Source organism: Amia ocellicauda, chromosome 15 (assembly GCF_036373705.1).
Source record: "Amia ocellicauda isolate fAmiCal2 chromosome 15, fAmiCal2.hap1, whole genome shotgun sequence".
NCBI lineage: Eukaryota > Metazoa > Chordata > Actinopteri > Amiiformes > Amiidae > Amia > Amia ocellicauda.
In genome coordinates, this window is record NC_089864.1 from 9,749,102 (window position 1) to 9,771,404 (window position 22,303).

The window sequence follows — 22,303 nt, forward strand, 5'->3', positions numbered from 1 at the left end:
CTCGAGTTTATTGAAATGCTCCACATATATGTTATAATACAATTTAAATGAAAAGGCAAAATCATTTTTCTTTATTTAAATCAAAAATGTATATTTCATCATAAAAAGTGTTTCACATCATAGTCACTGTTATCGTCTAGTCTACTGGATTTTCTCAATTATAAACACCACATGTGGCATTCTAACTTGCCTATGTATGTAATACAGCACAGAAGGTATTGCTTGGGACCACAAGGATAGTTCCACTACTCTTTACATATATAACAGTCAATAACAGAGACATATTTTCTTCTTGTCTTTATTCCACTTGCACTGCATCAGTGTGCCAGTACCCAGTGATGTATAGAAATCACTGCAGATAACACTTGCTGGTACTCTTCTTTTTATGCCACTTTTTTGGGAACAAACGAGATCTCCACTCCCTAAATGTGTGGGCCCACTCCATTTGTTTAAAAATGTACCATAACGTTGGTACCAAGGCTAAGTAAGCACGATTAACACAGTCTTGTGCTTGTTTTTCCCCTCAGCTTCCCAATTTTTCCTTCTTTTTTATTTGTATAAAATCAGAATGTCAGTAAGTTATTTCTTATAAGAAGTTGTTTGATACGTCTATTACTGTGGCTTTTACTTCTACGGCTGCAGGCATCCCTTTTCCAGAAACCCAGAGATTAGTCAGCGGAGAATACAACTCATCTATTGGGATTGATGGCGGTTTTGATTTGGAATTTCTTAAATTTCCTAAAATAGCGTTGCTTTTGAGAGACACATAAATCAGCAAACAGGCTATGAATGATACACCCAAAACTACACCAAGGACAGCAATCAATGTTGTGTTCCACTTTGTGTTCATTTTTACTGCAAGTTCTAATCCTCTGGTTGTGACGTTGACACACTTCTTATCATTTTTGTGGTGGATGCTGGGAATATCCACACACACTTCGTATTCTGTGGACGGATTTAGGTGCGTTAGATTGTAAACCTTGACGTCTGATGGAACTCGGGCGGTGAAAGCAGCGGTGGGATGATTTTCTTTTGTCGTAGTTGACCACTTGATATTCGGCGCTAAACTGTTGTGTGACGCCTTCCAAGACACCAAAACAGAATTAGGTTGCACAGACTTTATTTTTATATTCAAAGACCCATTGGCAGGCTGTGGAAGGAATCCATTGACCCCTACCAAAATGGTTTTAAGGTCAGCTCCGACAAGATTGTGAGCCACGCAGGTGTACAATCCAGCTTCGTGTTCCGTAATGTCATAGATATCAAACGTTCCTTCGGGGTGCATGTAGTACTTGTCGGAAACTGTATTAGGCAAGATTTTGTTCCCAGAAGGTGTGATCCAGTAGATGTTCGGCTCTGGCTCTGCAAACGCACGGCAGTGTAGCGAAACAGAACTCCCGTTTTTTGTATTTATGTGAGGAGGAAAACTCTCCGGTGAGATGAGCGGCAGGCATATTTCCATCATTTCTCTGAAGTGCACGTGCCTAACATGCTGGCCTTCGTACTCAGGCGGTTCAACACAGAACAAAGAATCTGGCTCCATAAACCGAATGTTAGTTTTATTCATATTTATCCAGCGGATGACACAGTCACAGCGGATGGGATTACTGTGCATGCTGACTTCTCTGAGGTTGGGCAGAGATTCCACTGTAATCCGGTATAGGGCACTCAGGGCGTTGCTGTTGAGCATAAGTGTTTCTAGCCTGGGTAGTTTGTAGAAAGCATTTGGATGGATGTATGATAACTTGGGGTTGTTGGTTGCTTCTATTTTCGTCAGTTCGGGCAAATTATTAAGGCCAAAGCTATCGATAGAAACCAGTTCTGGCATGTTATTTATCCCCAGTTCCTTTAAGTGTAGCATATCCATGAAGTCTCCTCTTTGTATTCTCTGAATGGGGTTCTTGTTCAGATCCAAAAACTTGAGGCTCTGGACCTGCTGCAGAGCCGCACGGGGGACTTTAGCAAACGTGTTGTCATAGAACGAGATGCTCTCTAAATTATCAAGGCCAACTAAAGCATTGTCAGGTAATTCGGAGAGATTCATTCGCGCTAAGACCAGGCTGCGGAGATTGATAAGCGGCTTAAAGTTCATATCTTGGATTTTGATGATTGGATTTTCCCCAATCATCAGAATCTCTAGTCCTGGAGTGGCCTCAAACCACTTGCTGCTGATCATCTGCAACCTGTTTGAATTAAGATGGAGCCGGAGCAGATTGCGTAGGCCCGTGAAGGCTCCGGGAGTGATAACAGAGATCAGGTTGTGATTGATGTATAGTTCCTGCAGATTGGTCAGTTTGTGCAGGCAGTCGTCAGGCAATGTGTGTAGCTTGTTTTCCTCCATGTGCAGAGACAAAAGTTGAAGCAGCTGTCCGAGATTGATATCACTCATTGAGGATAAATTGTTTTGAGATAAGTCTATCTCACTGATGTTGACCAGATAATCCAAGGGTTTCTCAATTTTGTCAATGTTGTTAGTCTGTAGCAAAATGACCTGTGTGTCGGCAGGTAATCTCTCGGGTAAAATAAAAAGTCCTAAATCATTACAGTCGATGGTAGGGGCCTCCATATAAATAGAGTTGGGAGTGAACCATGGTCTGATTTCACACACACAGGACTGGGGGCAATCCACTTTCTTCTCAGTGGCAAGTACAAAAGCAGTCATTGCGAGCCCAGCTAAAAAATAAACCGCAAATGACATATCTTTCATCTTGGCCTGATTCCCTCCAGTAAGTAATAGGTCCTTAAGGAGTCTGCGATGACTACTGTTAACTTCACAATCAAGCATTCATTTGTTACTGAGCAAAATAAATGTGTCTGTCATTCCTGAAAGCTTTCTCTTGTTGTTCTTGGCTGAAAGGAATAACCTTTCAATTACCTGGTCTGGAGTTGGCATGCAAGCTGGACATCTGAAGGTCAGTGTATCCTTGAGAGAGTAAAGCCAATAAGCTCATGGACAAGAGACGTATGTAGATTTCTACTGGAGATTAATTGCAAGGTTTCTTAGGCGTATTATCTTCCATTGTTGTCGAATAGTGTCTGCATTTCCACCTGGAAAACAAAAATGAACAAAGACACACAAAAACATAATTAGGATATTGGTATACTAAAACACTGTAAAGCACTTGTTGACCAGTTGTAAAGGAAAGCCATAACCTTCTATCTCCATTGTGGCTCACGTTATTTACATTTTTAAGTATACAAACTTATAATGATTAAAAAGCTTTACAAATCATTGCCATGTTTATTGTTTTAATTGTGAGTTTAAAGCAGTTTGCACTGGGATTGATATATGCTTTTGATGATGTTATAGACCAAAACAGACAGGACTTCAGTGTCTGTAAGTTCCCATCCATATGCATGTAGTTCACAAAACATTTTAATTCCTGTCAGGTCCTGCTTTTTCATAGAATGTATTGCATTTCTGCACCTTATTTAAAAAAAAATGACTGGCTGGTTTAAGATAACTAGTCAGTGTCCTTCTAGTGATAAATGCTATCTTAAATTAAAACTGCCGAGGCTGGCATAGGAAGTGTATAGGGGTCTCACAGACATCTCCTGTCTATACATGCAAAGAATATTATTGATCTTGTGTCCTTTTTGATTACTGAACATTTTACTGGTATCCTTACTGTATGCTTATTTTATTTTAAATCCAAGTTATTCCATAATCTCACTGCCTTTGTCTAACATTCGGATTCGTCTGGCATGTACTAAAAACTCATTGCTCTTTTATTTATTTAATTAATTTTCACATTCAAACAAGCTTCAGCTTTTGACTTAATGACAGCAAAGTCTCTGTAAAATGTAGGCACAGTAGAACTTATCTATTAAAACCAAGACATATCAGGCACAGACAAATATGACATTCAGCCAAACAAACCTCTGCACCCGAGGGACAATTTTGTAGACAGTATCGATATGACAAATGCTCACTAATGTGTCTTTATAGCAACATGGTTTCTACAATCAAGGCAGCTGACAAGCAGCAGCAGCAGGAACTTCTAAATCATGCTGTGTTTAAGAAATCGGTTTAGAAATAAAGAGAAACTAATTGCAGTTATTTTTTATATATATATTATTGTTTGTATGTATTGTATGATTATTTATTTCAAATTGGTTAGGTCGTACTTGCAATTTTCTTTTCCTACAACTGCTGACCATTACTTAAGTCTAAATTATATTTATTTTCTATCCAAATGAATGACAACAAAACCCTGAAGATTACACTGAATGTTTCGTTTTGTTTAGGTTGTCCCATGATTTGTCACAAGGTTGTGGTGTATGCCTGGGAATTTATAATAATTCCTCTCTCTGAATATGACTATGAACATTTTGCAGTCTTGTGGACTCCCTTGCCAGGAGAGGGAATCCAGGGTGCAAGGTTGTCTCCACCCTACCTTCGCCAATCATTAATGTATAACCCCTGGGAGCTGACACAAAGGCAGGAAAGAGTTGGAAAGAGCAGCTACAGGATTCATTCTAGTCTTATAACTTGCCAATTCCTAGGAACATGCATAATGTAAGAAAATTGCCGTTATATAGTAAGCACTTTAATAATTAAGACTATTTTTGCATCAATTATTTCTACATCAATAGAAGTAGGGAATAAATCCTGTCATCGATTGATCAATGTTACTCTTCATTTGCCATAAATGACTCTTATCCACAGGTACACAAGCTGTGCGATGCAAAATATATGCAAATGTGTGTTGTTTGTCGTATCTTACATCAGCACTAAATAATTGGGCCTGGGAAGTAATTTTTGTTGTCCTTGGTACGTCCAATTTGTGTTGCACAGCACTCAGGATTAATCTCTGGTATATCTGTATGGGAGACAATGAGATTTAGATTGTCCCATTTGTGCAGTCTGCTTCGTGCTCTTAACAACAGGACAGCCCATTCATCTTGTTGGCTTAATATTGAAATTCGTGGAGCTGTGGTGAAGCTTTGTAAAGATCCGTCTATTGAATCATGTTGTTGCCATGAACGGCTAAAAATATGCTGGAAAAATGGGTAGAGTAACTGTTATAATCACATCAATAAATAGGCATCTTAGGTATATATTGGTTTGTTTATTTTTGGTTGAAGTCCATTGTATTTTGTTTGAAAGAAATCTCAAATTGTTGTCTAACAAGTATGCATAGCTCTAGTACACATTACTTCACAAAAGGATGTTGTTCTTAAAACTAAATTTTGTATTCAACGTCGCAATGCCTTGCTTAGACCGTATACAGTGTGAATAATGAATGAGGATTACAGGATGTTGGATGTATTTAAAAGTGATAAGCATTTGGTTACCATCATGGCACAGAGACTCAATGTTAGTCACAAGCATTAGGCTAAGCAGTGACATAAAGTATGCTTTACTCAGGGGACCGAGCTATCACTAATTTACATGATGACACAAATCTATCACAGCCACTAAAAGGGTTCTCTTCTTAAGCTATAAGTGATTACAGCAAGTCAACAGCTCTAAGGAAAAATGGCAAGCTTTGGAAGTATTGCAGGGAACAATAAATAACTTTCTATAACGGGCATTCATTGGGTGAAGTTTGTTTTTCAAATCAACCACCCAATGTCAATCAGAAACAAGTATAATTTTCTTCTTTAAAAGAGGCATCTTCTGGCTTTCAGAAATGGAACTGCATGAATCTTATATATTGGTTTGTCTAGCTGTTGGTAAACAATTCTTCTCCATGTACAAAGCAATTGTAACTCCCCTCGAGTCTTTAATTACTGCATATATAGTACTACATATTACTACTACTACAAATTAGTATTATTATAGTTGTAGTACTAGTATCAGTTGGTAAAATATGTTGTTAAATATATGTAATAAGTATTTAGCACCTATCTTCTTTAAGATATTTTCTCTTAGCACACAGCATATTTTTCTTATTTCGCTCCTCTGCACAAAACAGTGTTACACTTGTCTTGTGACTGGCCTTTTCTTAGTACATCTACCCTATAGTATTTTGTTAAGGAATACTTACCCTTTTACGGAATTAAGTGATAGGAAAATTAGTATTTGCATTTTTTATATATTGGTAAATACACTACAAAAGATAACAGTTAAGTTTCTTTTGATTGATGTTGTAAGGCTCCAAGGCTGCATCAGTTATCAGTCTTGATATTATTTATATTATTTAAAAATAATGGCGCACAAAGGAATACTTTTAAATTTTCTGCCACCATGGTATGGAAACGATATGTGATCATATGGAAAATCCCTATAAAGCTAATGAAGAGATTGCACCAACACAGCAGAGGACTATAGTTCAGAGCAAAGTCCTGTGGTCCTCATGCATTATTTATGATATCCTGAATATAAGCCATTACTACAAGTGACAAGTCACTGTGGGCTTTGCTTATGTCAACTGTACTTATTGATGTTTTGATTAATTTCTGACCTTGAGCACACTGCTGCCCGGTTTCACTTAAGTCTTGTTGAGTAAGGTTATCTGCAACTCTTTCTACAAGTAAGCAATAGGAGAACACACTGCACAACAATAGGGTTCAACAGAAAACAAATAGTCCATGTGCTTTAGACCTGATGTTTAAAGGTGAATTTATGCAAGCTGCTAGAAAACACATTAGTTGGTAAACATAATTTTTGTATTAAGGGACAAAGGAAGTTGTATTTGAGATAAATCCATTATTTGTTACTATTCTTGTTATGATGATGATGATGATTATTATTACATTCAAATATTGTGATTGAAATGTTTTGCTAATTAGTAAATCATAACATTAAAAAGTAGAATAAGATGTTTATAAAAGAACATATACAATTTTTAACCTTACCAAAGACCTATTAACAGCCTGAATACAATCCTACTTAAAATGAAAATACAAAAATAAAATACATAATTTTAAGCTGTGGAATCGCCTGAAATCATACTTAGAAAGGAAAGCTACACATACCATCTATTGGAAGATAAAGAATAATCAAGAGTAATCTCCTGGGGAAAATAATTGTTTTTACTTAATGGAAAACAGGCAGAGAAAAGCGAGTAGCTATGCAAATAAAAATGGCACAATATGGCAAACCACAGAACAAGAAGTGATTGCCTGCAGGTTAATCATTTCCCAACCAACCAACAGCTTGTTGCTGATTTAAATTCTATATCAGACCTTTCCATTTCAAAGGAAACAAAAGAGAGACATCAAAAACATAAGGTGGACACGTATTCAATTCAATACCTACAGATAAAGTACAATGTATGAAATCAGTGTGTTTAACATCTAATAAACTATTCTAAGAACCTCGCTTATTACAACAGCAGCAACGCTTGACACACTAATTCCTACTATGAATAAAATTATTGGTATGTCCTAATTAGGAGAGTTGTTCTCATGCTGTCACCCCTTTTTTTCCTTCCCTTCTCTCATGCATCAATTCACAAGGGGGCATCTCCATTATTTGTAATGGAAAAAGGCATTCAGGGAATGGATAAGTCAGACATTGTTTCTTGTCACTGGAGCAACAGACAGATGAGAACCAAAGCGGTGCAAGCAGCGAGGAAGAGAAGAGCGTCGGGCCTTGGCAATCTCTCCATTTCCACTTCAGTGCTTAGAGACAGTGATAAAAACTAGAACTGCAGCAGTTACACTGCAGTGTGCCCTGCTGGCAAAAAGGCAAAGAGTTCATTTCACAAGGACCAATTTGAGTGCGGGTGAAAGTGCGTTCCGTATGGGGTAGGGGTATTATATTTTAAAGCAACTGGCGCTTTTACAAGCAGGTCTCACAGACAATTTCAATTGAGTTTTTTCTCTCTGTCTGTCTCTCTCAGAGCACAAGACTGGTCATATAACGTTGTTATTCATTGTTAATACAGGCAAGTATTACACATGTCAATTTAAATTCCTATGCTGTACTTCTTCACTCAGACTGTACTCTGCATCTTGAGTATTCCTAGGATGCAAATTTCCTCTGGAAAGATGTGTATTAATAGTATTAGTATTATTAATATCAATATTATTTATCATCATTATCTTTTTGGCCACAGTGCCTTGAGATCTGTGGAAGTCTGCATATTGTATCTTGCTATCAATTCAGCCCTGTTTAGATATAGTTTTATGCTACTTAAATTACAGACATAAATTAAATTAATTAAAATGCATTTAAACCATTTTGTGGTTTGTTTTTCACCAGTAAAAGTTGACGTTAGTGTCTGGTGCATTTTGACAGTGAAATTGGCTACATAATGCCAGAGATTTCACTGTGCTTTCCCTAATACTCATTGAACTTGGAATCTACATAATTAATTTCCTCTCTGAACATTTAGTTTTGTACTTTATTGGGTATTCAAGGTCCAGATTTGAAAGTGCCCGTGTTGCAATGCAGGTATCAGTTCAGTGTGTGTCACCTCTGATCAATTCGCTGCAGTGGTTTATACCTCACTGGTGTCTTTGTCAGACTAATCTGTCACTTGAACTCACAGATCCAGCTGTTTGAATTCTACCTAGGGGTTTTCATCAAGGCCTCATTTAGCTGCTACAGAAGGGGAGATTACCCGTAGTTTTGACTGTAAAGTATATTATTATTATTATTATTATTATTATTATTATTATTATTATTATTATTCATAATAATAATAATAATAACAATTGCAATTCAAAATGCCTTAAACATGCCTTCTATTCATATAAAAATCTGTTTATTTTAATTTGCCGCAATGTATTTTTCGCCATCTATTTATTTATTTTTAATCTAAGTTTTTGTTTTGATTCATGCACTGGCAACAAAAATTGGGATATACGAGGACAAGTGTCTGGAGGTGTCGACTGCCCAGTGATGATTCACACCGAAGAATCACTCATTAGAATCAACTTGTGGAGATGGAGAAAATTAATATTCTGGTCTCTGCAGTGTTGCAAATTAGCTGCAGTGTCTAATCCCTGCTCATACAAACCAGGCTGGAGTGTAACTGTCGTTGTCAATTATGAAATGAGACTTGATTTGTATTTATTTTTAATTATGGGGTTTACTCGTTTGAGCGCATCATTAACGATAATTTTTAAGTTGACAACTTATATGATATGTGTAGTAACTAGAATTCCTTCCTCAAAATATGTTTTCTACCATTTCTTCCCTTGCCTCTCCTGCCTCTTTTTTTTTTCCAATATAGGCATTGAGAATCAAAACACCAGAAGGAAACATGCTTATTTGGCTGTCTGTGTATGCTGCTGTTCAGGGGAAAAAAACAGCTGATTCTATCTCTGACATGCAATCATACTTTAGCTAAAAAAATATCTTCAGAGAAAATCACACGATCAACTTTTTTATTCATTGCAGTTTCATTTAGACCTGTAAAGTGATTGGAAATTTAAATCCACACATATCGAGAGCTGTTCCTGCAGATTATTTAGAAGAAATGTCTGACATTTAGGGATATAAGACTAAATGGGAGTCTACCTTAAATGTAGAGGAGCAACAATGTATGTATAGCCAGCAACTTCAGAAACACAGCGATAACAGAAGTAATCTCAATGGATGACATTCATGGTGCCATATGTACATGTACATCAAATACCATTTTAATTTTCTCTATGTGACAAAAATGTCCAGGTGTCCTCACTTGCGAATGGGCCTTAAATTTAGTGTCCCAGATCTACTGACCTTCAGTTCAAATTGACTCCCTTAAACAGCATATGAATTACATACAGTATAGAGAAAGAAGGGTAGCTACAATAATTAAGGCCCTGTGTTTTATGCAACCTGCCTTTTTAGGCTGGACTCCATTCCTCACAGATCATGTGGTCTGCTTAATTAAAACACTTAGTGATTATTATTATTATTATTATTATTTTATTTCTTAGCAGATGCCTTTAATATATAATAATCTCCCAATTATTGTAATACTCTTAATTAGTAATTCATTAATCCTAAAGGGACGTATGACTAAATCAATGTCCGTAGTTGTTGTTAAATAAACACACAGATACGCATTCATTGAATGACTAATTGAGATTAATAAAGGAATTGGGAGATTATGAATCAATAAGTGGTTTAATTAAGCAAACTGCATGTCCACCTTGCGCTGGGAGGAATGAAGTGCAGCCTATGGAAGCTGGTTGCTTAAAACACTGGGCCCTAATTCTTGTAGCTGCCTTTTTTCTCTATACTATATGTAATTCATTATTACCTTTTGGGTAACACTTTACAATAAGGTTCCCTAGTTAATGTATTTACATAGTAGGCACACAGTAACTACACTTGTAGTTACTCATAAGAGCAGTGTGATTATGATTTATTATAATGTACTTAATTTGTAAAAATGATTAGCGGTATAAGTAGACATTTGTAACTAAATTTTATATGTAATCACTGTTGCATTTAAGAAAAAATGTAGTTACAAACGTAGTTACAAATTTAGTTACAATTGTGTACTTTGTGTCGTTAATTATTTGTACACATTAAGTACATTATAATAATGCATAATTACACTGTATTTGTGATGTGTATTTAGATTTTCAGTATCTCATTATTCTCCTGCACTCTGTATGTGCGCGTATTCAATTTACTCTGTTATTTTGTATTTTTTTCTTGATGTATGTGGTACAAAACCAAACAAACAAATAATAGTTCCTTTCAAGGGAAATCAACAGGGTGCAATATTGTCCATTATGCTGTAAACGGCTCAGAATCTCTCCAATGGCAACATCTTTGATCTTTAATGCAAGCTTTTGAGTAAAGGTCAGCATTTATCACATAGTATTATTCATGCTGTTTTTATACCCAACTTCAAAGGGATGCCTGTCAGAGATTTAGAAGCAGATGCACAACAGCAGCTCAAGGAAATCTTAGACAGATATATTATTCACTATTTAGTTGTACACTGAAATCTAAGACAAAGTACTACCACAGCCTCAGTGAGGACCTCTATGCTGTTCAGACGATCAGCTGTCACTTAAAAACAGCAGTGAAAGCTGTTTAGCTGTTTAAAGCTTTTTGTAAAATGCATTTACAGCTTGTGTAATTGTGTCTTATAATTACCCAAAATAGTTCTTAACAACTGAGATTAACATATATTTATCTTTAAATATTTGTCTCTCTGGTTTAACACAGACCAGTGAAACTGTAACACAGAAAATACTTGATTTTATATATAATTGTAATATCTATTTATCTGTGTGTCAGCAGTAGACAAATATAAGAACATAAGAGAGGTTACAAACCAGAAGCCATTCAACACATCATATTCCAGTGATAGAAATACAGTTATAATGTTTAGTTAGAGTTTATGTAATATGGTTGTTTTGGGATATTTATAATTTGAATGCTAATATGTTTCTAGTTGTTTTAAAGGTTCCAGAGTACCATTGGTTTTGTGATGCCAGAATATGCTAAAACAAATAGAAAATTGTGAATTGAGTTTGACACCTAGTCATATTAACATAGTATTAGTTTACTTCATGAGCAAAAGAGTCAGCATGCTAATTTGGCTATTCTTATTCAGTCAAGTTTTTTGGTTGGTTGAATTTGTTTTTGTTCTTTTTTTTTTTAAGAAATCAATTAGAACAAAAGTAAAAAAAAAGTTTATTATAAACGTAATGAACATTGAACACAGTTTTTTCTTTTTAAGGCACAGTAGCAATGTATCGGCAAAGGAGTTACAAGACAGACATGAATGTAAATCTTTCTACACTGTCTTGCCAAAGCATTTTTACCTGCATGTATCGCAGTGTTATATTCGGTGAAATCGTTGTCAATTCACTTGTTGGCTTTTTATTGCAGTATTGACAGATTTGTCTCGTTAAACTGCCTGTTCTGTGTTGGTGTGGTGCTGTGGAGTCCGGTCCATTTAGGACTAACCAGTAGATTGTAAATGATTCCTCCTGTAACCTTATCAATAGTTATCACAAGGATTTAGGACCTCTAAGGTGAACAGTGCAATCAGTGTATTAACATATATTATTGAGGAGCAAACCAGAGAGGTTTCAAAACATGGCTTTATACCTCTGCACATGCTGTAGCCATTTATTAAACATTCCCTTTTATTTGTCTTCCCATAGTAATCATTCTGACAACCTTATTACAGTAAAAGATTGGAGTCCAACCCACTTCTTTTAATATGCCAGTAAAGGGAGGCGTCCCTGGCATGCCTTCCAGAAAAAATACAAAAAAACATGGAAAGTTATTAAAATGAAAAAGTACTTCAGCTTGTCTGTTCTCTGTGATTCTATAGGCCATTATTACCAAAGCACTGTTTTTGTTTAATAGATTTTTTTTTTATGATTCTTCTGGAAGGCTCACACACAACGTTTTATTCTAAAGCACAATTTGTTAGATGTTGTATATGGAAATAAATAAAATACAGAGACGTAATGAGAAATATGTAGTAACATACAGGGAAGGATATTCATTTATTTTGGAGATTTCATATCACTAAGGCAGGAAATCTCTGCTAGGTCTGTGCAAGATCCCATGGCTGTCTAAATTGGGAACAGTGGGCGTTCTGCATTTGCATTTGAGACTCACATCCCTATACTTTAGTATTTTCTTGTCCCTATACTTTAGTATCCAGTTTGGGCACACACTGAGCTTTTCAGCGGCAACCCTTAATGTAATGTTATGTAAGGAAATAAGAAGAGACAGTTGGCCTATCCATGTGAAAAAGGGAATGGAAACCAAGCCTGCCCTTGTACCTCATGGGTTAATAAAATTAAACCCGTCCGTGTCTGCTGATTCTCTCTGTCAGCCTGGCACGGCATGTCCACAAGCTTTTTTTCCCAAATGTGTGAGCGTATTGTCATTTCACACCAAAAGCCCACACACCGAAACTAGCCCAGTGCCAGATATATTGCCAATACTGCAGGTGGAATACGTGCAGGTGTTCGTCACTTTGTCTTAAAGTGGTGTATTTCCTTTAACAAGTGACACGGGAGTAAAACAGCCAGACAACTGATTGAAAGCACATTTACTAACAAGTAGTATGCGAACTAAAAGGACAAAGCAACGCCTCGGTTTTCACTAACAACCCAAACAACCATTAAAATATGAATACTACATCTGAGGGGACAGCGAATGTGGAATTATAATCCCGACATCTGAGTTCAACACTGAGTCTCGTTTTATGTAAGGGCCATTTTTAAATTTGATAGTTTAGTTATTGTTTAAATGCTGAACTTTATCACTTGAATTAATTTAAGGTGTGATTCTTTGAACAAAACATGTGTGAGAGAATCAGGATAACTCAAGAGAAAAAACGGGAGCTGCAAAACACTTCAAAGTCAGAGATGGAGCTTGTAAATACATTAGAGCTGATTTGCTATTGTTCCAAACTTGAATTGAAACCAACCCAGGCTCTGGAGGAACTGCCTTAAGATTATAATAATTAAAAATCTATACAGACTTTAGGTAACTAAATAAACTAAGCAGCGTGTATAGGACGTCTGCGATAACAACCTTGGGTGTGTAGTCTGCACACTGTTGGGTGCCACTTATACAGAAGTAGTTCAGCTAATTATTTATCACTCTCAGCAGGGATTCGAACCAACAACCCTCTGCCCCAGAGGTAAACACTGTATGCTTCTGCAGAAGAGGAAATGTACCCAGATCAAGCCTGCAGTCAAAGCCTCTCTACTATATCTCGGCTGTAGGATCCACCCAGTGGTAACACAACATGTACAGTACTGTATAGTGATGTATGGTAATGTACTACAAGAAATTGCGATGTGCTGGCTGTCCCAAAAGATATACAGATCATTCTCTTTTCTTTTGTTGGAAGTGTTTTGATCAAAGGCGTAGTGATGTCTTGCCTAATTAGAAAGAAAGCTCTCATTGGTTAATCCCTTTTAGGGCTAGGATAATTACAAGTACTGTTAAGCGTATATACCTCGAGTGAAATGGAACGCTCCTCACAGCAGATTCTGTTAAGGATCAAGGCTGAGCAAGAAAATATACACCGTTAATGAGTAGCCTTAGTCTTTCTTCTGTGAGAGAAAAATTAATTTGAATACGAATTCATTCATTCAATTGTGTTTGATCCCTTTTCTTAATGGCAGTGATGTCACTTATTCATCATGTTTTGGTTTGTTTTTTCGGGCATAGAAATTAAATATGGAGAACTGTAGTGGGATAAAATCCTACTACGATGATACATTAAGACAATTTAAAATGTTCTGCAACTAGAAAAAATGTGCAAATACAAAATCCATCGTGAAACTCAGAACATACAGGTCAGGGGTAATTTTCAGCAGAGCTATATATGACAACAAGGCAGATGAGAAAAGTAATATATACCTTCCCCCATTTATTGTCCTCTAGAATGTATCTCCGTTTACCTTATCAACAGGAATTGTAAAGATATTTATAGGAGTTTCCCTGCTGTCCTAAAGTCGTATACAGTGCATAGTGTTTGTAAGTAGGTTAAAAGTTGTTGGGCCCATGATTACTGCCTCATGGCTGGAGTTTGGGAGATTTCGAGTCCTAGCACTGACGGCAGCCCCCTCCAGCAACACAATATACACTCAGAGACTGCCCAGGCCTACCCTGATTCACTATAGTACGGTTGCCTTGCATAGGAAAAAGTGAACAATTGCAAAAATGTTTACAAATCTATAAATGCAGGTTTTGAGGCCGGTGGAAGGTGGTGAGTGACCATCTGGGGTGGTCATGTACATCCAAGGCTTTCATTGCATATTTTATTTGACAGAATCGTGATGTGTATGTACTTTAAAAAAAAAAGAGCAGTTGATAATGTTAAAGTAGGAAATGTTTTAACAGACTGTACTGCACGTATGTGAGTATTGCTTTTAATGTGTTGATTCTTCAAATACATATTTTGGGATTACCAATACTGTAGCCCTGTTTTTTCATTCATAGGTAGGAATACCACTGTCTGGATTGTATCTCCATCAGAACAATGTTATGACCCCTTTTAGCTCTGATTCGGTTAGCGCTCAATTCTGCTGGAAACCATTCTGAGCGTTAAACAGAGAGTGTGTGTGTGTATATATATATATATATATATATATATATATATATATATGTGTGTGTGTCTGTGTGTGTGGTCTGCATGGGGTAAAGCTGTAAATGTATTCCACACATCCCCCAAACACAATAACAGACGAAAATAATGTACTGACCTTAAATGTGTGTTTGCTCTGATCAATATATGTTTTCATCTTCTTAAATGTTAACACAGGAGGAGTGCGGGCTCCAGTTCATTTAGCTATGTACGGGTGTCTTCTGACCTTTGTGTAATGAAAATGCTTTCGCAGGCTTTAATTTGCTTTTTGATTTATTATTTCTCGTTCGCATTATAAGAGCAGGCTGCCACAATACCCCCAAGATAATTCTGATAAACTGCAGTTTTCCTTCGTGGTCCAATGGCCCAAGCAGCCCTTGTTTGCAATTTGTTTACAGCAGCCAATATTTTTTTAAGCGACTGGATTGTTCAGTTTGGCACAGTGAAACTAGGGTGTATGTATGAGTGCATGGCTGTAGTCTGCAAACCAGTATTCTCGGCTGGGAAATAAAACACAGAATAATGTTTCAAATACAGTTTAAAGCATAATATGATGTGCTTAATATTATTATCATTATTTGTTAAGGATGGAGACCAGAAAGTTGATTTGTGTAGAAATGCTGCCTTACGTCTATGTAGTTCAGTGACAGGTTGTTGTTGTACATTAACACTTTAACTTGATGTATTTTTTGTGGGTAAACCTTTCTGAATGCAATTAGAAGTCTAACTACTTAACATTTCTTTTAAATCAAGATATCCCCAGCTATTTCTAAAGTCTGAAGCATTTCTGTAATCTGAAAAAAGAATACTTGATCATTAATAATTAATTGTTACTGTTTTTCATTAATTTCAAATCATAATCACCATAAAAGAACAGTGAGTTTTGCCAGCCAAACAGAGAGCCCTGTATTTTAAATAAATCCAAGGGTTCATTAGATAATTGTGCACTGTGCTTGGCCATCTCCTCCCCATATTACGCCAGCGCTCTATTCGGTGTTATTTACCAGAGCGCAGTATTGATTTGACTCTCTCCAGGATGCTTCCCTTGACCTCTTGTGTTGAGCTCTTCACTACCACTTTCCTCCATATTCTAATAGCGCCTGGACTAAATGAAATGTACCAGGCTTCCCAGCTTCTCTGTACAAGTGCTCAGCTGAAGAGTGGGCGTCATTGTTTGGTATGTATCCCCCCCCACCGCCCTCCCCTCCGTGTGCAACATTGATTTACCATTTAGATTTTCTAGGTAAAACAGAGTTCATTAAATAATGTTGGCTATACAGCGTATGCATAATGAAATTTTCTCTGAAATGCTTCCCCTACACTTGCTCTACTGTGCTTGCAAATAAGCGGTGAGTCAACAATTTATAAAGAATCGATGCTAAGCTGTCAGATGCCACAAGTTCAGGCTTTCTTTGCTTTCCAAGGCACCGGCTACAAACAATACAGCAACGTGCCACATCTACAGCTGTCTATGTGATTCTATTTATGCCACCTTCACAATGTGCACATTGAAACGTGCTAGAGGCATGTCTGTTTGTAACCTTGGATCAATGCAAGTTATTTGTTTCAATCATATAAAACGTCATAAAACCGGTTTTGGTTACTACCGCCTTTTCCTCAAAACAATTGATGTGTGAATGACTTGAAAGCCGGTTAAAATCTTTGTATACTTATTAGTGATGTTCCATGAACTACAGGAGCTAAATAATATACTGGAATTGGTAAACTGTTTCTATGAGTCGATATACAAAGATGCAAACATAATATATAGCAATGGTGGCAGCAGGAGCATCAAGATACATGTAAAAAGTAAACTTACCTACTCTAGTGGTTTGTAACTTCACTATCTGGATCACTTAGTTATTAATTAATGGATACCAAACGAGCACGATGGGTCGAATGGCCTCCTCTCGATTGGACACTTTCTTGTGTTCTTATGTTCTTATCTGTTACTGTTCAGTGTTTTTACTAAACACTCATTAACTTAGAATGGCTCAAATAACAAAATAGTAACCATATTATTATATACAGCTCTGGAAAAAATTAAGAGACCACTCCAAGTTCAGAAATCAATGTTAAGTGGTCTCTTAATTTTTTCCAGAGCTGTATATAGGGAGAGAAATATATATCTCCCTTTTCACACTAACACACTCACTCTCATTCTCTTACACACACACACACATATGATTAACAGTAGGTTTGAATGGGGGGTGATTTATTGCAGGTCAAGAAGGCATTAAGCTCCTGGGAATATGCAGGCCTCCCCAGCAAACAAAATAGATCTTCATATCGCATCCGGATACATTTAGTTCCTGACAGAACTGCTTTTGTTCTGACAAAAATATAGTTTTCCTGTATTCTTTTTTCTTTGTTTGCAAATGATAAATGAAGAGGGCTAATGGCTGACTCAAGTTCCTACCAAAGCACAACACTTTGATGTTTAGCTCTTGAGATGTTAACAAGCAGATCCTGTCATTTAAATGGCCGGCTACGTTGTTGACAGCTTTGGGTTGTATGGCTTCGGAGGCCTGATCTATGAAACAGAACTGGAGTGGCAGTAGAAATTGATATATCCCAGAACATATTTATTTTTCAGTGTTTTAATTATGATTTAGGAAAACAAAAAAGAAGGAATTTTCCTTTAAAGACAGACAACAGATATTTTCTTTCTCGCTGGGTTTTACTTAGAAATTCTGATTGTATTTAACAGCCTGCAGTGGCATCAAATACTTCACAACTTTAGTCAGTATGTGTGACTCATGATGCTTTTGTACTGCTTTTTCACTTCGGTATCAGAGTATATTATGTAAGTTCAACAGCCTTCTTTTGAAGTGTTTGCAGCGTAGATTATTAGTAATGTTTCTGCTCTCAAGTGAACATTAAACTGATTTGCAAAATCTGAAAATGCATTTTAAGGTGGAAAACACAGATCGTTGTATTGATTTATTGAATGCAGTCATTTGTTGACTATGGTCAATTTTAACCATGTAGAGTATAAATATTCTGCTGTTCTCTTCTTCAGATATAGTGTTTGTTTGGCGGCTTCTGAGTTTCCTTCATCGTGCTGCAGCTGGGTTTGCACAGACCTTGAGTTAAAAAATCAGCATCTAACGCACAGAAGTCTGAGGTATTCGTAGTGTCCAAGTGACCTACAATATTTTGTCTTATTACAGTACTCAAGGGAAATCACAGAAATACAGTAGGTCTGTTACATTGGACTGTAATAGCCTGCGTAACAATGTAGTAAACAGCAAACCAGTTGTCTGAAACCATCCCAAAAGAGACCTTGAATGAATACACAAACGCAGATGCTACTATGATATGTTGGAAGGGGAAGTTGCAGATAGTTGAACAGATTCTCCTGAAAAACATATCCTTAAATGTACATTTGAGCATGTAAACATTTAGATTGTTTTCATATTTTAGTTTGTTCCATTTCAATCCTCATAAACAGCCTTGCTGACAGGAAATAGCGCTGCTGCAACTTTCATTTTTCATTGAAAGAAGTGAACGTGTTGGAAAACTCATTTTGTGGAGAGGAAATCGAACGTGGTGCCATATTGTCAGGGCTACTTTATTGTCATCATTTACAAAGGTCATCTGAATTAACTGACTCCTTACCATATGAATTGTTAAGCTCCTGGCTTTCTGACAGATTTACAATAATGCAAAAGACCAGCGCTCTGTGTGAAACCTTTTCATTTTGCTTTATGCAAGGAACACATAAAATCATTTCCCTGAAAAACCAAACCCACACAGATCCACTGTATAGGCAAATGAAGCAGAGGCTATTATTTTCACAAAACTTCTGTCAGCACACCAGGAGAACTGGTGTGGAATGCTAATTAAGCAATCCCTAACACAATGTTGACGAGACAAAGATGGGGGGAAACTTACAGAAAAAAGCTATTATAAATGATTACACTGACTATAATATAGATGAGCTATTACAACTTCAGGCTTTTCAGAGTGGGCTGTGTTGCTGATTTCCAAGGTGGATTTATCCAGCCTCACTAAAGTACAACACTAATCCACACAGCCATGTTTAAAACACTTCAACAGCTATAGTTCAATAGTCTGTTCAGACCAGTAGACCTCAAAACAAAGACTTGACTTAATTATTGTTAATGAATGCTGACTATTTTTAATGGGGAAGTAAAAGAAAACAGCCACCTGGAGCTATTTACCACATATACCAGATGGAAGATGTAAATGAAAATGCAAGACCCTCACACAGGCAACCCTCGGATGCTGTATACATATATCAAAGGGTTTTAAAAAGGGGTTTAATACAGCTGGGTTCCTAAAGCAATTTCTATAAGAGCTGCATTTGAAAGAAAAGAACAAGCAAGGCAATATGCACTATGGAATTACTGCAGCTCTTATCTAATACAGCAGCATACAGAATAGGAAGCATTTGCCTTATGTGAATAAGTAATTGTGTTGAGTGAAGACTAGGTATAAAAGATGTCTTACCGTGACAGTGTTAATTATGAAAGAGCTCCGGACGCATCACACAGATATGTTATTTAAGTAGCAGGCTCAGATTTACTATGCTGTGTGGCTCTGTCTTCCAAGCCCTGCGATATGATGTATGCGTTTTTAAGGAAATTAGGTGTGAGCACTGACTTTTCTGATTGCAACAGGATGATTAAAGGAAAACAAATACAAAACTCAATTAGCTCCGAGCTGCAGACGTACCCTGGCAGAAATTCAATGTGTGTGCTAGAGATACGCTGTCTCAGAGCCTTTGTGATGGGGGTTTTGGGGGGGATTTTTTGTAGGGGGGGGGCATGTTACGAAAGCCAATCATTGATAGTTACCTCTTCAAATAATACTTCATTCTCTGTGTTTTCGGTGGTTCAGACGGAGATTCATTCATAATTGAGTTAAATTAGCTCTTCATTATGCATACTAGTGTAGACCTCAAAGACATTTCTTAGTCCAAGGGGTCGCAGGGATCAGCTGTTGTAGGATGCATTTGCAAATGATATTCAATAGCGCTTAACATGAAATAAACGTGCAGCAAGCCAAGTGCAGTTTAAAACAATCCAGCCGAGCCCAACAGCCAACAGATGATTTCATACACCATAACTTGCATAGCACAACACACCAGCCTCTTACACACGATGATACACTCAAACTGCAGCTTTCAGATCTGCAATTACATCTTAAAACTAACATTTCTAATGATAGGCATTGCCTTTGTTGAAAGCTACATTATTTCCCGTCAGAGAGGGACTGCAATTGCACAGCAGGAAGAAAACTCCAGAATATATTAAAAATATGAACGGAAATTCAAACTTACCAGTATGAATGAGTGTCTCCTTGCATATAGGATCTAATGTATTCCTTTTATCTTCCTGGTATGCATTGAGCGGAGGACCTGTGCTGCAAAACAGCCTGTGTGATAGAGAGTAGAGCACATATATTCATATAAATATATTTCCTTTTTTTCACAGCAAGAGAAAACTGCCTTGCTTCCAGCTACAATCCCGTTCTACTTGCCACTGATCTGCTACTGCCTGCCAAAGGCACACAGTCCAGAGCAGGGAACCGTGGATAGCTGCTTTTATTTCCCCCTCCTCTTTTCCACAGTGGTTAGTGGTGCATCATTCACCCGATCAGCTGTCACATTGACATGGTGCTGCCTGCTCAGCGGTCATTAATAACTGAACACCCCCCACTCCCCAGAGAGGAGCCAATAGCTTCTGAGTGCCGAGGTGCACCGCTTGCAGCTGCCTTTGTCTGGTTGGCTGAGCCAGCCTGTCTGTTAGATGACACGGTTCCTGAAGGATTAAAAAGAGAGAAAGAGAGAGAGAGGGAGGGAGAAGGGGGAGAAGGAACAAATGTGTGCTCCGCATCCGGCATCCTCGTTACAGATTCGCAAACAATATTGAGCCTCCTGGAAGGGAATTAAGGTTATTTTACCTGTTAAAAGGAAATATATTCCACCCACTTTAAAGTCAGCTGCTCCCTATATTGCTCTTACTGGACATCTGTTATTTTGAAGCACACCTTTTGTTTGTCAGTTGACACTCTAAAGCCTTTGAACCTTTTTAGTTCATCGTTTTATCTTCCAGGGAATCAAATTCAAACAAATTATGGTTTCAGGGTTTGTTTGCAGGGTGGACAGACTGTTTCATAACACTGGCGTCTTTTAACCCATTCAAATCCATAACCTTAATGCATGATATCACAGGCCACAACAAGTTAATGGAGTTTTTTTTTTGTTTAAGCTTCCGTGTTCATTGTATGAAGTCCTGACTTGGCCAGGAGATGTGGTCAATTCCATCAGACAGTTGGTTATCTGAAGTTGGAGGATTGAGGGAGTGGAGTTACTCGGTAGCACAATACAAACAGGGAGATCATTCATTATTGCACTTCCATAGGACAGTCAAATCTGCTGGTTTGTGTGGACCCCATGAAGAATGGGAAACAAATTAAACATATAAATCCGGTTTCTCTGCTGTCTGCACAGATTAGATTTATTTTAAGCTCTTTATTTTACTCTGCAGTTTTGAGCAAATGTAAGGGAGGTGGTTAATGGTTTCCATGACATTTTTGTAGTCCCCTTGGAAGAAACACGGCGTCCGAGGGCAGGAGAATTTATGAACTACATTTCTCAGTTATAAATGGTTTACTAGAAACATAAAGAAAATTATCCTTCTGTCCTCGGAGGAACAATTGGAAGCAATAATGGTTATTGATATGGAACAGTCACAGTATTTATGTTCAAACCAAAACTAGTACAGACTTTAATTAACTTGTAGCTCATCGCTTACAGACTTTAATTAACTTGTAGGTCATCATGTTAAAAAAAAGAAGCATTAAAAATAAAAACAAATAGATATTTCAACTATAATTTTTGCTAGATTTGTTTCTTTCAACCGAATTCTTCCCGAAATGTCTAATTTTTTTTTAAATCATATATTTAATTGGACTTTTAAAATTATTATATAAGTAACATAAGTTAAGATGTCATCTTGTTAAAACATATGTATTTCCTTTTGTGATCAGTGATTTTAAGTTAGGTATCACAGATATATTTTCAATAATTGCTTTTTTACCCCCTTATAAATAATTATCACAAAATACGTAGATAATAGATAGGGTAATGTAACCACTGGTGTGTAAAACCAAAGAAATGAAGACCTCCTTAGAGCATTGTGTGAGGTATGCATGAGTCCGGGTTGGGTTTATATGGCTTTGTAAAGCACTTTTACACATGACAAAGTACTTGACCGCCCCTTAAAGACGTGTCCTCTGAAGGACATTTTCCCTTTTCTATTGCATCACCCCCTCCAAAATCTAGCATAATACACAGG

At 37.1% G+C, this 22,303-nt stretch overlaps 2 protein-coding genes across 4 annotated transcripts in view; one reads left to right on the forward strand and one right to left on the reverse strand.

Annotated features, from left to right (window-relative positions):
* immp2l (inner mitochondrial membrane peptidase subunit 2) overlaps positions 1–22,303 on the forward strand; it is a 273,233-nt gene that overhangs the window by 172,205 nt on the left and 78,725 nt on the right. The window lies entirely within an intron of this gene.
* On the reverse strand, positions 27–20,621 carry LOC136771810 (leucine-rich repeat neuronal protein 3-like). Its single transcript, XM_066724337.1, has 2 exons — positions 20,284–20,621; positions 27–3,048 (listed from the first exon to the last, which is right to left on the reverse strand). The coding sequence occupies exon 2, from the start codon at positions 2,783–2,785 to the stop codon at positions 587–589; it is 2,199 nt and encodes a 732-aa protein (XP_066580434.1). The 5' UTR covers positions 2,786–3,048; positions 20,284–20,621; the 3' UTR covers positions 27–586.

Bases quoted from the DNA above. Each gene is read 5' to 3' on its own strand.
- LOC136771810 (XM_066724337.1), bottom strand. From the start codon at position 2,785: ATGCTTGATTGTGAAGTTAACAGTAGTCATCGCAGACTCCTTAAGGAC.